At 47.2% G+C, this 16,442-nt stretch overlaps 1 protein-coding gene across 1 annotated transcript; it reads left to right on the plus strand.

Annotated features, from left to right (window-relative positions):
• Positions 1–892: 892 nt before the first annotated feature.
• On the plus strand, positions 893–7,740 carry FAM187B (family with sequence similarity 187 member B). Its single transcript, XM_082231839.1, has 2 exons — positions 893–1,772; positions 7,322–7,740. The coding sequence occupies exons 1-2, from the start codon at positions 934–936 to the stop codon at positions 7,659–7,661; spliced, it is 1,179 nt and encodes a 392-aa protein (XP_082087965.1). The 5' UTR covers positions 893–933; the 3' UTR covers positions 7,662–7,740.
• Positions 7,741–16,442: the final 8,702 nt, after the last annotated feature.

A 16,442-nucleotide genomic window follows, 5' to 3' on the forward strand; every position in this document is an offset into this window, starting at 1 on the left:
GCCTCAGCTTCAGGATCTGTCCTTCCAGTGAGCACTCAGGGCTGATTTCCTTCAGAATGGATAGGTTTGATCTTCTTGCAGTCCATGGGACTCTCAAGAGTTTCCTCCAGCACCATAATTTGAAAGCATCAATTCTTAACCAAACCTAGTAAGCATGGGAACTCCCAGAATCTCTCAGCATTCAAAGATTGAGGTGGTGCATAACAATATTGTCTCTTTTCTAATGTTCTTTCCCCTTTTTTATTTCTATTTTTATTTTAGGTCTAACAAGTGCATTTACAGTAACAAGTGCATTTACAGGAAAGATTATGTAAAAATTTTGTCTTTTCGTTAAAACATTTGTAAAATAAGATGAAAAATATTTTTTAAAAATATATATATACAGTAAGGGAAAGAAGTTTTAGCACCTTCATAAACCATAATTCTTCACTTATCTGTACTGCCCTCATTACCATTTTCTGTTGTTACATACATTTGTAAAGGCAATGGCTGCATCTTTCCCTCCTTTTAGTAGGTTGCTGTTAAGAATGTTTATTATCTTTAACAATAAATAAAATGGGCCGTGGGAAGGGATGAACCATGTGTGTTACACTAAACTCCTTGGAGAAAGAAACATCTAATAATTTTATTCGTGTAAAAAATAATATTGCCCAGCTTTTCAGCGGATAAAGCCTCCCAGATCAGATCAGGAATAAAACAAAAATAAGAATGAGTAATGACTCGCCACCCCCTGGCAGCAGTTGTGGAGAAAGGCATGTCTGGGTCTCCAGACAACCAAAGTCATGCTGAACATCAGCAATTAGAATTACTCTGGCTAAGCCCCACACTCCATTATGACATCATCCTCTTGCTCACCTCAGTTATGATGTCACAGTGAGGTCAGCTAGAACGTTCCTTTCCAGTTGCCCTTAGTGCGACAGTGCCCAGCTGGTCATGTCCTCTTGGGCATCTACTGTGGCTCTGCTCCTGGGTTTGGCCTTGGCCTTCACTGATGGAAGCCTGTACGAGGGCCACTCCCTGGGGCCGCCATGTGTCCCAGGCCAGCCTTGCACAGTAGCCTTCATCTCTGACAACCCAGTGATCCTGCGCTGCCCCCATGTCTACTTCAAGATTTTCGTCAGTTGGCAACACCTGGACCCAGCCTGGGCGAAGGAGCAGCCCGTCACCTTCCTGCGCTCAGGGGGCCCCATCTGGCCCTTGCTCAGCCATACCAAGTTGAGGAGGTTGCACTTCAAATCCCAGCTAGTCGCTGGCAACCTGTATATCCCAAACCCCAGCGTGGAGGACTCCGGCTTGTACACCTGCCGGGCAGGCGATGCCACGATCGCCTACTACGACGTGGATTTCCAGGATGCCGGGAGCATCCATGTCTCGCACGCGGGCCTCGGGGAGACGACCCTGGGCAATTCCACCGCCGAGCTAGAAGACAGAGCGCAGGCCATGCTGTTCACCTCCTGGAGCCCTTGGCAGGCTTGCGACCGCTGTGGCAACCCCGGAGAAAGGAAGCGAGTGGGTTTTTGTTATGCCCAGGTGACCTGGGAAGACCGGCACGAAGAAGATCCACTGCCCTGTGGGATGGTCAGGAGGAAGCACCCGACGTTGCCGCGAAGGGGCCCGGAGCTGCGAGTGGAAAGCTGCCAAGTGCCCTGCGATGCGTCTTACCTGCTGTCCCAGGATCAGGCCAGCGCCGTTCCGCTCCTCGTCTTCACCACCTACCACCCCCAGCTCAAGACCGTCGCCCACCTGCGCTGCCCAACCTCTTCCATCTACAGGTATGGACCTCAAGCTCGCTCCGTGGTAGAGCCACCGGCCCTGGCTCAATCCCTGGCAACCCCAGTTAAAAGGAGCAGGTAGAAGGCAGCAGCATATTTCTCTCTTTAAGACCTTGGAGAGAGAGCCACTGCCAGGCAGACGCTAAGACAGGGGTCGGCAAACTAAGGCCCGGGGGCCGGATGTGGCCCACCGGGCTCATGCCGCCCACTCGGTCAGTCCCCACGCTGAACCAGTGTGGCGTGGAGGCCGCGCCATGCGGGGTCTGACTTCCGCAACGCTGGCATGGCTTCGGATTGGCTGCAAGAAGCTCCTGCAGCCAGTCCGAAGCCGTGGACGCCTCTGGGCGACGCCCCTTCCTTCCCGCCGAGGTGGCCGCATATGGCCAAGAGCCGAGCGGGAGGAAGCGGCGGCAGTGGGGAGGCTGTCTCTGCCACCCAGGCCAGCAGCATGGGGTCTGCGGGGCACAGAGCCAAGGCAGAGGACAATGACGACGCTGTCGAAGACGAGGCGGTGGCTGCGGCATGAGTGGCAGCGGTGGGGGTGTCTTTTTGGGATGGGGGTCCTTTGGGGGGTGCTTTCAGGAGAGGGTGGGTCCGGCCCCCCACAAGGTCTGAGGGACAGTGGACCGGCCCTCTCCTGAAAAAGTTTGCTGACCCCTGCACTAAGACTATACCAAATGCAAATGGACCGATGGTCTGTAAGGCAGCTCAATATGCTGTGTCTCCTTGATACGTCGTGTCTCTAGCCCCACACTTGCCTTGCAGGGTTATTGTGACGATAAAATTGGGGAAAGCCCTTGGCATCCCACCATGAGCTCTTCAAAGGGTGTGTGGGATGGAAGTGTAGTGAACAGGTGGAGCTCAGTGCTCCATGAAACAACTGCCTTCTGGCGCAGCACATCCCATTTGGCCGCCTGAGGCAAAACAGGAAGGTGCCGCTGCTGCAGCCGCACTTGCTGCGAAATCTCGCCAGCGGTTGGAAGCCTAGAAGCTGCCACTGAAGCCACTTCTCTTGTGACAGTGGGTGGAGTTCCCGTGATGGCTGCGGAGAAGCGAGGAGAAGCAGAAGTGGCTTTTGGCTAGACCCAGTGAAAGCCCTGAGAGAGCTCGCTGGAAGCCGCAGCCGCTTCTCACTTCTCTGTTGGGGAAGGGCATCAATGGGAGCACGCCCCCTCCTTGGATTCCGCCGCCTGAGGTGATGGTTTCAGTTTGTCACACAGGCGGGTGGCTGCTGACTGCAAGGAACCAAAAGCATCTTATTGTTGCCTTGGTGTTGTTGCCATCAATGGCTATTCAGAAGCATTCCTCTTCCAGCAATGCAGGTGCCCCGTGCCAGATCTCTAGAAAAACAACCAGCATCCTGAAATATACTCGGAGTCGAGCGTGGATTTCATGCTCTTTATTCAGCTCATAGTGGTGAGGAGGAATGAATGTTCCCCCAAAGTACTGTATCTGCTTTATATACATTACTTACACAATGGGCTGTACGTGATTGGCTAATTCCGGGATTCTCCTGTAGGCCAATCAGGTTGTGGATTCACTTCCATCTGGAGCTGGATTGAGTGGCTCCTGCGGACCAATCATACTGCTGCATTGTTCTAGGACCAGTCAGACTGCTGCATTCTAAATCCTATTGTTCTAGGACCAATCAGACTGCTGCATTTTGGATCCTATTCAACTCAGTACATAACACATCCCAAAATGTCTCCAGAGCTTACAGCTGATCTCTCTCTCTCCCCCTCTCCCCCCTCTCTTTTACACACACACACACAGAGAGAGAGAGAGAGAGAGAGAGAGAGAGAGAGAGACCCAGATTGCACCTTCCTTAGATGGGAAAGGGGTAATCCGCCCTCCTTTTTTCCTGGCTGAAAGATTTGATTTATCAGACTATTTTAGCATTCCACCTGACCTCTTTCTTGTCCACGCCATGAACCTAAGACACCATCTATGCAAGGCTTCGCTATCCACTTCTTCCAGCAACCCATCCTACACGCTAGCCAGGAGGGCACAGAGGAACCTTTGATTTTTTAATCTGCCCCCTTTTCACCCCAATAAAATAGTCAAATGTAGCACAGGCCCACATGTGTTTACTCAGAAGTAAGTTCATCTGAATTAGATCCCATGTAGGCTGTGTAAGCATTACGCGGCTAGGTACATGTTTCCCAATCCAGATCAAAACTGGTTTGAGGGGCAAATCAAAATGCAACCTTTCATAAAAAACTACAGAAGAAATATGGATTGTGGCCAAGATTGTGTGCACAGTGCTCCCCCAGCAAGCAGTGGGAGCATGCTGGGTGCAGAGTAAATCATAGAGTTGGAAGGGGCCATGAGGCTCATTTTGCCCAGCCCCCTGCAATGCAGGAATCTTTTGCCCAACGTGGGGCTCAAACCCCCAACCCTGAGATTAGGAGTCTCATGCTCTACCGACTCTGCTGTGAGTGTGTACACAGCTTTCTGCACCAAGTAAGTCTGCACAGAATTAAAGTCGGCTGCACACACGTTGTACATTTAAAGCATGTTGTTTCTGCCCAAAGAATCCTGGGAACTGTAGTTTATCCTTGACACAGCTACAATTCCCGGCTTCCATAACAAACTACCGTTCCCAGGATTCTTTGGAAGAAGCTATGCATGGTTTGTATGCAGCCATATATGGTTTGTTCCAATTCTTTCACCATCCTAGCCATTAGCTGCTCACCCACCACAATCTTCAGCACGAGGAAATGTCTGTGTGAATGAAGGGGAGATGCTGTCCCATATAAGTGTTCTCATAGCACTTAAGTTTCGCCTGTGTATGTTCTCTCTCTCAAATAAAAGAAAAAAACCAGTTAATGATTGACAGGTGACTCGACTTTCACCTCCAGATGCAAGGCCAAAATGCCAATTAATAGCTGGGGGGTGGGACGGGACTAGAAAAGTATCAGTAGCAGCAAACCGAATCCTACTCTTCAGTGAAGCAGGAAACAGTTCACAGGAAAAGCAAGAAGTTATGTAGGAATAAAGACATTTGAGACGAGGCTAAAGCGAAAGTTTAACAACAGTCTGCTATGGTCTGGCAGGATGGGAATCCAATGATCTCTGGATCTGGCCCTGATAACGATCTGACTGCTGTTTATATTGCATCCTGACAAATATTTGAAAAAAGCCGGTCCTGCCCTGCCATTCTTGTTGTGTAGGACATTGGTAGCACAACATCTTTTCTCAACCTGAAATTGTATGTGCTCATCCTCAAGAAGGTGATGCTTTTGATCTAGATAGATTTTAGCTCCTGTTGTATGCAATAGGGAATGTGGTTACTTGTTGGGCTCTCCTTGATGAGGTAATCCACACCTTTTCCTACCTGCACGTTCTCCCAGGTGAAGGAAGAAGGAAGTGGTGGTTGAAGTCTTTGCATATGTATCCACCCACAGTGTTATTGGACAGGTGCGGTGGATACACACACAAGCACATTTGTGTTTACCTGTTTTCAAACAGACACACACTGAGGCAATGCAGAATCTGTCTGCAACGAGCGTCTATTTGATGAATGAAACCAGTTTCTCAAGAAGTGCTTTTCAGGGGCAAAAAATAAAAAATGCAGTTTATTTAGATAGCATGTGGACAATTTAGCAAGTCTCCATTGCTTCTAGAACAAAAGGTCATGTGTCAAAAGTACAAAGTTTTCAGCACTTGCTTAAACTTCTTGTTTTGTTTATTCAGGCATTCCCTGAAATGCAGCCCAACCACATAACTACTGGATAGATAATCTGAATTAACTTATTCTGATTTGCATGTTATTGCATTTTGTGATATTATGCAGCATACCGCTTTGGCATTCGTTATGACAGGCAGTATAGACATTTGTAATAATTATAAGTAAGTAGACGACCTGTCAGCCAATGCAAAGCAAGACAATGAAACAAGGGCTGAATCTAGACATATATTGAAAAACGCTGTGAAAATGCTTTTAAAAAAGTGTTAAAATATATATTGAATTTGCCATTAGCCCACCATCGTCATCTAGTGTCACATTTGTATGATGCACTTGGAATGGACTTAAAACATTATATTTGCAGCTGTATAGCTGAGTCCAAAATGTTGCTGCTACCTTTGTCTGCCAATCATTTCTGTGCCTTTCCACAAGACCAGAAACTTGGGAGGCAGCAGCTGTCTCAATTCTTGCTGAGCATTTGGATAGAATATAGTCTGTGTGGTTTTTCTTAATATTATCTGTAAGGTAGAGCTGGGGACTCCAGGTCCCATCAACCCTAGCGAGCATGGGGGCGGGGAATTATAAGCCACAAAATCTGGAAGGCCAAAGGTTCATACCTGTGTCAACTGCCCTGGAAAAACCAAACACCTTGTTTTTTCCTGATTCAGGTAGGTAGCCATGTTGGTCTGTTGTAGTCATAATAAATAATGAGATGAAAGATATTATATATATGATCCAAAAAGAACTCCCTTAAGAGAATCAAGTCTTTTTGTCTTAAGACAGTCTTTAAAAGAATCTTTCAAAAAAAGTTTTTTAAAATAATTCCAGTAGCACCTTAAAGACCAACTAAGCTTTCTAGGTATGAGCTTTCGTGTGTATACACACTTCTGCAGATACTAGTTTTTCCCTGGAAGTGTATGATGGCCATGTTGGGTGTCGTGCTCTCATGCGATTTTGAGCCAAGACCTTGCCCCCCCCAGCATTTTTTTGGGGGGTCTGTGATCTCACATGGTGCCCCAGAACATGTGCTTTGCGGCACTTTGCCCTCCAAAGTACTTTTTCCGGATTTACGATCTCACACAGGAGTGCAGACCTCAAATAGAGTTTCCCAGTTTGGGGCCATGTTGTGTTGGGGGGGGGTGAAGTTTCTCTATCCCTGTTAGAAACAAAGTAAGTTATGCTTGGAATTACTGGATGTTGGTCCTACTCAGGGTAGACCCACTGAAAATAAAGGAGATGACCAAAGGAGGTTCACCAATTTATTTAAAAGCACTATTTTACCACTTTAAAGCCCATGGCTTCCCTCTGGGAAGAACTCTGGGAACAGTAGTTTGTTAAAGCTGTTGAACGTTGTTAGGAAATTCCCTCTCAGAAATGCCCAACACCCTTAGCAAACTATAGTTCCCAGGATCCTTTATTGCCATGACTGTTAAAGTGTTAGAAGAGTGCTTTACAGTGGTACCTTGGGTTAAGAACTTAATTTGTCCTGGAGGTCCGTTCTTAACCTGAAACTGTTCTTAACCTGAGGTACCACTTTAGCTAATGGGGCCTGCCACCGCGCCGCTACTGCGCGATTTCTGTTCTCATCCTGAAGCAAAGTTCTTAACTCGAGGTACTATTTCTGGGTTAGCGGAGTCTGTAACCTGAAGCATCTGTAACCTGAGATACCACTGTATATGTATATAATGAATGAGAGCTGTAATTTAGTTCAATACAGCCTACTTTTTAAAAAAAGCATCCTTGACTAAGGCAATGAATTAATCACCTCAGGCACCTGTAGTTAATTGGCTAGGATGCTAACTGCACAGCAACAGCCTGCATTTCTGTCTGCAAAATGTTCTCCCCCTCTTCTTTTCTTCAGTCCTGTGTACTGGCAGGCGGGACCCACCATGCTGACCCGCCTTGAACTTCTCCAGAAGAATAGCTCCCAGAGCCTGGACAAGGCCACCGGCGGCGGGATCCTGCGTCTCTCCTTCCAGAACGAATCGCATGGGGCTTATTACCAGTGTTATGTCAACGGGCACCTGGTGGGCAAGTTCATTGTCGCCTCTTCTGGAGTCGTGCCAGTCTCTGGGGAGCACGGCCACACCTACTCCATCATCGAGGCGCTGATTGTTGGGCTCTCCATGTTCCTTGTTTTCCTGATGTTCCTCAGCATCATCCAGTCCTGCCGCAGGAAACCCGGAACCACCATGGTCTAACTGGGATGCAGACAACCTCTTGGGCATCCCAGAAAAGCAGGGCATGGATTGCTGACTAATAAAAAATATTGACTAGCAATACGTTCGGAGTCAGTCTTGAGCCCTGGAGCTGTGAGTAGGGAGGGGAGGGCTTGAAATCTGTGTTGGTTGGAGTGATGCTATACAGTAAAAAAGGTAAAGGACCTCTGGTTAAGTCCAGTCAAAGGCAACTATGGGGCTGCGGCGCTCATCTCACTTTATTGGCCGAGGGAGCCAGTGTTTCTGAAAACACAGCTTTCCGGGTCATGTAGCCAGCATGACTAAACCACTTCTGGTGTAACGGAACACCGTGATGGAAACCAGAGCACACGGAAAGGCTGTTTACCTTCCCACCGCAGCGGTACCTATTTATCTACTTGCACTGACATGCTTTCGAACTGCTATGTTGGCAGGAGCTGGGACAGTAAAGGTAAAGGGACCCCTGACCATTAGGTCCAGTCGTGACCAACTCTGGGGTTGCGGCGTTCATCTTGCTTTATTGGCCGAGGGAGCCAATGTACAGCTTCCGGGTCATGTGGCCAGCATGACTAAGCCGCTTGTGGCAAACCAGAGCAGCGCATGGAAACGCCATTTACCTTCCCACCAGAGTGGTACCTATTTATCTACTTGCTCTTTTATCTACTTGCTTTCGAACTGCAAGGTTGGCAGGAGCAGGGACCGAGCAACGGGTGTTCACGCCATCATGGGGATTTGAACCACCGACCTTCTGATCGGCAAGTCCTAGGCTCTGTGGTTTAACCCACAGCGCCACCCTCGTCCCAGGCAGGATTGCAGTTGCAAATTCACAGCTGTTCACAGGCACACACCTCTTCTAAGATTATACAACCTTCTTAAGATTATGCAATGATAATAATTATTAGGGACGCATTGCAGCAATCTATGCAGATCGCCATGTGTTGTCTTTCAGCGAGATCAGCTATTTTCTGTGCACATACATGGGCAAATGGTTTGGAAAGCTCCAGTATCGTCTTTCGGAGCTGTGTTTTCCAAGGCACGTAACAGAACTTGCACATCCTTCTTTTGAAGCACCTTGTGTTTTCAGTGTCCCTAAATGCTTAGCTTTGGAGCACACAGAACTCTTCCATGTACTTCCTGTACACCTTCTCCCGAGTGACCCTAGGAGCCAGTCTTCAGCGGCTGACTCATGTCCTTTCACACTGATTGTCTCCAATCAGAGCAGAGGGCCAGAAGAATTCTCTAAGTTGCCCAAGGGTTCCCTTGTCATGTTGACTGGGAGGGTCTAGGACAGACATAGGCAAGCTCGGCCCTCAAGATGTTTTGGGACTACAACTCCCATCATCCCTAGCAAACAGGACCGGTGGTCAGGGATGATGGGAACTGTAGTCCCAAAACATCTGGAGGGCCGAGTTTGCCGATGCCTGGTCTAGGATGCTGGAGGCAGGGGCCTTGCTGCAGAAATAGTAACAGGTCCTTGATCACCCATGACCAAACCACACATTGCATTAATCACCTTTTAAAAAAGGTGCGCTTAACACTGCCAATTTTGAAAGAAAAGAAGCCGCACAGGATTCACGTTCCAGATCAAGGCCCTGGACCACTTTCCTGCTTACCCACTGTTACTATTCCCCAAAGACACTATTTACCACTTATCTTTAAGGGCAAATAGCCCCAGGGCAGATTCCAGCAGAATCGGGATCAGGCTGCTTTCCTTTTGAAATAGGAGATTTTAAGCATGTTTTGTAGCAGTGTGATTAACGTGGGAATCTGTGGCCTTCAAGATGATGTTGGACCTCAGCTCTCATTGTCCCTGCTGGCTGGAACTGAGGGGAGTTGGAGTCCCACAAGATGTGGAGAGCCACAGGTCCCCCCACTGATGGAATAAGTAGTTTGGTCCACAATGGAGGCTGTGATGAGGGGATTCATGTTCACGTTAGCACACCAACACAACACAAGAGGGCACTGTGGTATAAGGCACTCATCCACAGATTTTGATTGGGGTGCAGGTGCAGGTGCAATCACCCAGTGAGTTCAGTGGCAACCAACACTCCCTCTCCGAGCAACCCTCTGGGACCCTCCCCAGGGTGGTCAGGCATCAACTCCCCAAGCTCCTCCCATTCTTCCCCAGGATTAGACCATTCCGTCCATGACATCTCCAAGGGACTCATGATGACAATAGATCCAGCTAATCAGCTGCACTGGCTGAACACAGCACAAGGTCTTCCACAAGTGTGACGGGCTTTCCCATCCCCTTTTTAACTGGCTGCACTTCCAGGTAGAGATTGAGGGGCGGGGGAAGAGAGCACGAATTTAATTCAGTTCACGTTTAAAGGCAGATCTATAAAATCCACAGGTTGCAAAACAATGAGTCACAGCCATCCTTTGAAGTCTGCACTGACCCAAATCGTGCAATGCAGTTCTCCCAACCAAACGATGTTTACAAAAAAATGCACATATTAAGTGAATTACATAAGATGTGTACAGAAGAACACACATTTTAGTGAAAATAGTATTTTAAAATGCATGTTAGGAAATTGCTTGCAAAAAAAGTGCACACCAGTCAAAACTGCATACAAAATGTGCTTTGCTAGGAGAAATTTGCAAACAAATTTAAAAATGCTAAAGAATTTCCATGAGGGTTGTTTTTTAAATTGCTGCAGAAATGTGGGCAATTTTAACTCAAGATAGGGGAAAAGAGAGAACTGAAACTGATAGCTCCTTCCACCCCTGATTTCAGGTTAAGGGGCAGAACTAGGGTGACCAGATTCAGTTCATTGGAAGCTGTCTTATATCACGGTTAGACTATTTGTCCATCTGGCCTGGTACCATTTACAGCCCTTTACCATTTACTCTGACTGGCAGCAGCCAATGTGTGCCCAACACAGTCTGTGGGGTGGCATTTTTCACCTCCAGAGTTCCAGTTAAGCACATCAGTTTAAGAACGAAGCAGAGAGAGATCCAAAAATGGGAGAATGCAATTTATAAGAAGACGGGAAGAAGAAGAAGAAGAAGAAGAAGAAGAAGAAGAAGAAGAGGAGGAGGAGGAGGAGGAGGAGGAGGAGGAGGAGGAGTCTGGATTTGATATCCCATTTTATCACTATCCTAGGGAGTCTCAAAGTGGCTAACATTCTCCTTTCCCTTCCTCCCCCACAACAAACACTCTGTGAGGTAAGTGAGGCTGAGAGACTTCAGAGAAGTGTGACTGGCCCAGCAGCTGCATGTGGAGGAGCAGGGAATTGAACCTAGTTCACCAGATTACGAGTCCACTGCTCTTAACCACTACACCACACGGGAAACACAGAATTAACTAGCTATCAGGAAAATTAACACGTTTCCAAGCAACCGACAAGGCAAGGTGAATGGAGATTCATGGACAATAAGAACTAGGTCAGATTTGTACCATACATTGAAAGCACACGGCTGCCCCCAACACATCTTGGGAGCTGTAGACTCAAGACTCCCATTATGGCCAAGGCTGATGAGAGTTGTAGTCCAACAACACCTGGAGGGCCACAGGTTCCCCAGCTCCCTGCTATATGCCTGTGCTTATTTACAAATAATGTGGCAAGGGGTGGACGCAGGGGCGATCCAGGCAGCTGGTTCAAACCAGAATGCCTTTGGGGTCAATTAAACTATCAGGCCCCTCCAGCGCGCAGAAAACATCCACGCTCTTCTCTTGGAGACAATAGGTCAATTCTCTGCTGCCAACTGCTATGACTTAGTAGCCAGGGCAAACAGTCCCTGCAGCCTTTGTCTTCGCAATGAATCACCCTGGTGCGCACGGTAGCCGTTGCTTGACTCATGCCTGCTCACAACCGCGGCCTTTGTCTCCAGCTCTCGGGATGGCACGGTGGGTGACTGACACAGCCCTCTCTCGCCCTGTGCCAGGGACAGCAAAGAAGGGCACTTCCATCTTCCCACTGCCCAGGGCACAGAACTCCTAGCCTTTGGCTCCTGGGAGAGAAACCAGGCACATCCCTCAGGTGTCTGTTTCGTTTTTAATATTTCTCTTTGCTAACAGGCAGCGGGTGAGTTGAGAGATCCGGCACAAGGCCTTGAAATATATATATTTGCTATGGTGGTATCCATATTTTTTTAAAATATTTATTTGGTTTTTCAGATTAAAACTTTACAGCCACGTATTCAACATACAACATAAAAACAAGATTCCAAGGAATCCCTGGTACTTCCCTCCTTCCTCCCCTTTGTGGGTCCTATTGTTAATCATTTCCTCCTGCCTCTTTTATAATAATCCAAATCTTTTATCTCTCCATTGTATACAAAATTTGCCATTAAACTACAAGTGATATTCCAATCCTACTACTGTAATGGTTTTAACTGTTTACAATGGTCTTTAAGATAAGTTATAAATTTCCCCCATTCCTTATTAAAATTTTGGTCTTCCTGGTTTCTGATTCTTCCAGTCATTTTAGCCATTTCAGCATAATCCATCAACTTGATCTGCCATTCTTCTCTGGTAGGGACTTTATCTTCTTTCCATCTCTGAGTGGTATCCAGTGCTGCTCACGGCAGGCCCATTGAGCTTAATGCACATGAGTAGCTTATGTCCATCAGTTCCAATGGGTCTACATTTGAGTAGAACTTAGTTTGATACAATCCTATGGAATTGTCTCGGGGCGAATGACTACACCCAGACTTAGGTGGTATTCACACCATCCATTTAAAGCACGTCTTCCCCCAAAGAATCCTGGGAACTGTAGTTTATCCCCTCAAAGGGCTTCAGTTCCCAGGTTTCTTTGGGGGAAGACATGTGCTTTAAAAGTGTTTTAATTGTACAGTGTGCACACAGCTTAATTAGTGTGTGTATTTATTAACTTATTATATATATTTTAATGCCACCTTTCCTCCAAGGACCTTGAGGCAGAATACTTTGATCTCCCCTATGTTATCCTCGTCACAACCCTGTGAAGAAGGTTAGACACAGAGAGAGGGAGTGACTGGTCTGAGGTCAGCCAGTGAACATGGTGGCAGTTTGGGGATTTGAACCCAGGCCTCTCCAGGCCTTGTAATCCAGAACTGAGTCCAACCAAGGTGTCCCCAACATTTCTGAGCCTGGGGACACATCTAGAAATCTAAGGAGTTGTGTTTGGCGCACCACAGAATAACCATTTCACAGAAGAAAAACTGGCAATGCTCAGAATCCTTGCAGAACATCTACACATACATAAAAAACAACACAGACAAAATAAATTGGAAATGACCAAACCAAAAAGCCCACCAACCCTCACACCCGAACAACTTACAACATTAAAAAAAAACAAAAAACAGGAGGGGCAAGTTGACTGAAGAGGCACCATCGGGCATCTGTTGCGCTCCTCCTTGGCCTCTGTGTTGCCTGGCAGAGGACCTTCTTCTAGTGGTACTGAGAATTCCTATTATTCTAGGGTTGCTGTATTTCAAAAAGTGGAAATCTGGACACAAAAGAGCAGGGGTTGGGGGGGGGGCAAAGTTGTTATTGCTTCCATTGCTAGTTTCTGAAGCTGCACACACGTTTGCTACCGATCCTGCAGTTTCTTGAGGCATAATGCTGTTTGAAGGACTATCCCTCAAATTAGCTTCCGTTTCATTCAAGAAGGACACTGACAAACTGGAACGTGTCCAGAGGAGGGCAACCAAAATGGTCAAAGGCCTGGAAACGATGCCTTATGAGGAACGGCTAAGGGAGCTGGGCATGTTTAGCCTGGAGAAGAGGAGGTTAAGGGGTGATATGATAGCCATGTTCAAATATATAAAAGGATGTCACATAGAGGAGGGAGAAAGGTTGTTTTCTGCTGCTCCAGAGAAGCGGACACAGAGCAATGGATCCAAACGACAAGAAAGAAGATTCCACCTAAACATTAGGAAGAACTTCCTGACAGTAAGAGCTGTTCGACAGTGGAATTTGCTGCCAAGGAGTGTGGTGGAGTCTCCTACTTTGGAGGTCTTTAAGCAGAGGCTTGACAACCATATGTCAGGAGTGCTCTGATGGTGTTTCCTGCTTGGCAGGAGGTTGGACTCGATGGCCCTTGTGGTCTCTTCCAACTCTGTGATTCTATGATTCATAGTTCAATAGCACCTGGTGAGCCACATGTTTTTTCCCACTCTGTCCAACACCACTTGTTGCCCCTCTTTTTTCTTCCATTATATTCATACTGAAGTGAGTTCTGATGCTGAACTTGCTTGCTTCCATATTACTTTTTAGATAGACCCAGTACATTGTATTGGTCGTTTGAAACCAACTCAAGTAATGCCAGTGAAGTGCTGTTAATGGTTAGAGTGCTGGACTAGGACCTGGGAGACCAGGGTTCGAATCCCCACCTCGCCATGTCGCTGACTGGGTGAATTTGGGCCAGTCATAATCTCTCAGCCCAAGCCTACCTCACAGAGTGGTTGTGAGGATGAAATGAGGAGAAAGAGAACCATGCAGGCCTCTTGGAGCTCCTTGGATGAAAAAGGTGGCATATAAATGGACTAAATGAATAATGCCCTCCTGGGGGATACGGAGGTTGGTTGGCAATCTGTCATGCATGATCTAGTTGAGATTCCTGCATTGCAGGGGGTTGGACTAGATGACCCTAAGGTCCCTTTCCTCCTCTACAATTCTAAGATTCTAGAGGGGGAAACATTACTAAGCAGCAACTTGGGCAACTCCCCTCCTACCTCCCTTTCTCCCACTGGATCCCGCCCATTAAGACACGGTGAAGCGCGCGATTTGCTATACATTCTCCACATACAAGTCTCTCGTCCAATGAGGGGGAGCCAAAGACTGACAAGCCGAAGGGCGGGGTTTCTTCACATTTTTTCTCCAATCAGAATGTCCAAGGGGGTGGATGCGTCATGGGGAATTGCCTGACGGGAGTTGAAGTTCTATCTCCCTCTCATTTGCTCGTCAGGCAGACCGTGGATCGAGCGGACTACAGTTCCCAAGTGCCTGTTCGGCAGCTGAGTTCCCCCTTAGGGAAAGGGAGCGCAGGAAGATTAGAAAAATCTCGGTTTAAAGAATGCGCTGGCTGGAATCGTAGAATTGCAGAGTTGGAAGGGAACCCGAGGGGCATCTAGCCTGCAATGCAGGAACCTTCCCTTTCCCTAATACAGTTTGGGGTCCTGTTCAGGACTATTCTACTCCCCATCCCATTCAGTAGCAATGGCCAGGTGTATCCTAGTTTATAAGAGGACAGTCCTCTGCCTAGTCCGAGTCTGGCTTAATGATCAAAAACCTTATTATTATTATTACTTATACCCCACCCATTTGGCTGGGCCTGCCCAGCCACTCTAGGCGGCTTCCAACAATATTAAAAACAATACAGTGGACGCTTTGGGTTGCGAACGTGATCCGTGCGGGATGCACGTTCGCAACCCACAGCGGTTGCAACCTGCAGCGGTGCATCTGTGCACGCGCGGGTTGTGATTCGGCACTTCTGCACATGTGCAATGCGCAATTTAGCGCTTCTGCGCATGCGCGACCACCAAAACCCAGAATTAACCTGTTCCAGTACTTCCGGGTTTCGGCAGGTGCGTAACCCGAAAAAACGCAACCTGAAGCAGCTGTAACCCAAGGTATGACTGTAAAACATCAAACTTTAAAAACTTCCCTGAAAGCCTTGAAGCTGCCCAGACACAGCACAGTAGGCCCCCTTCCCCCACTATGGTGAGAAGTCTTTCTGTGTAAATTGCAGAAATCCGTTCCAAATTTACATATGCATAAATAAATTAGGGGCATACAATTTTTACGTAGCTCTGTTTTCCTCTGCAGCCATTTCAGGGCTACAGTTTTCAGAGTTCCTCATGAGGAGGGATTGGTTTAACAACCAAACCCTCTTCACAGGGAGCTGCAGTTTTGTCAGGGCAGCAGCTTTCAAAGGTTTCTGGCAGGGGTTGTCAGTCCAGGACCTGAGACCCTTCTGCATTCATCGGGAGAGTGTGTGCACGAATTCCATCGTGCTAAGTTTTTTTTTTTTTCCTGCTATTCTGTTAGTGTTGTTAATATTGTTTTATGGATCATGAATGCTGTAGTACGTTTTGAATCCTGTATATGACTTTTGTCGTAATGGTGCTGTTTAGCTTATTTCCCCCCGTCGTTTTGTTAATAGTGCTTTATAGACTGCAATTGTTTTACTGAAGATTTACTGTATAATTGTTTTATTGAGGAATTGTTACGATTTATGTTGTATATGTGAAGTTCTATTATGCTGTTGTTGTTTACTGTTCATAAGCCGCTTTGCAATTTATGTGCATGAAAAGCAACGTAGAAACATAATCAAACAATCAAATCAATCAAAGCCGATGCTCTACCACCGACCTACCGCTTGGACCATGCTACCTGGAGCCGATGAGAGTTGGGATGTCCAAAAATATCTGGAGGGCAGCAGGTCCTGCATCTCCACCATAGAAAGTGTCCTGTGGAAATGCCTCCATATGCAGCTAAATGACACCTCAAATGGGACAGGAGGATCGAAACCTTGAGCTGGACCTGCAGAACCGAAACCCTGCCAGGAAATTGTGCTGGTTTTGTCAGTTCAGCCTGTATGACTGGCCCCCACACAAGCATTTATGTTATCCAGACCCCGGCATGGGTTTAACATGGAGACATGTCTTCTAAAACGGACCTCAAATGCATATCTGAGTCCAGATTTCCCACATTCAAGCCAGAGCTCTGCTGTCCATCACTCTGTTGGCTGCTATATTTTGATTTTTATCCATGGTATCAGGGGCATGGGATGCGAGTGGCGCTGTGCCCTTCCACTGTTTGGATTCCGTTCTTAGACCAAGGTAAAGTTCTCAAAC

This window comes from Podarcis vaucheri, assembly GCF_965113315.1.
Source record: "Podarcis vaucheri genome assembly, chromosome: 7".
Classification (NCBI taxonomy): domain Eukaryota; kingdom Metazoa; phylum Chordata; class Lepidosauria; order Squamata; family Lacertidae; genus Podarcis; species Podarcis vaucheri.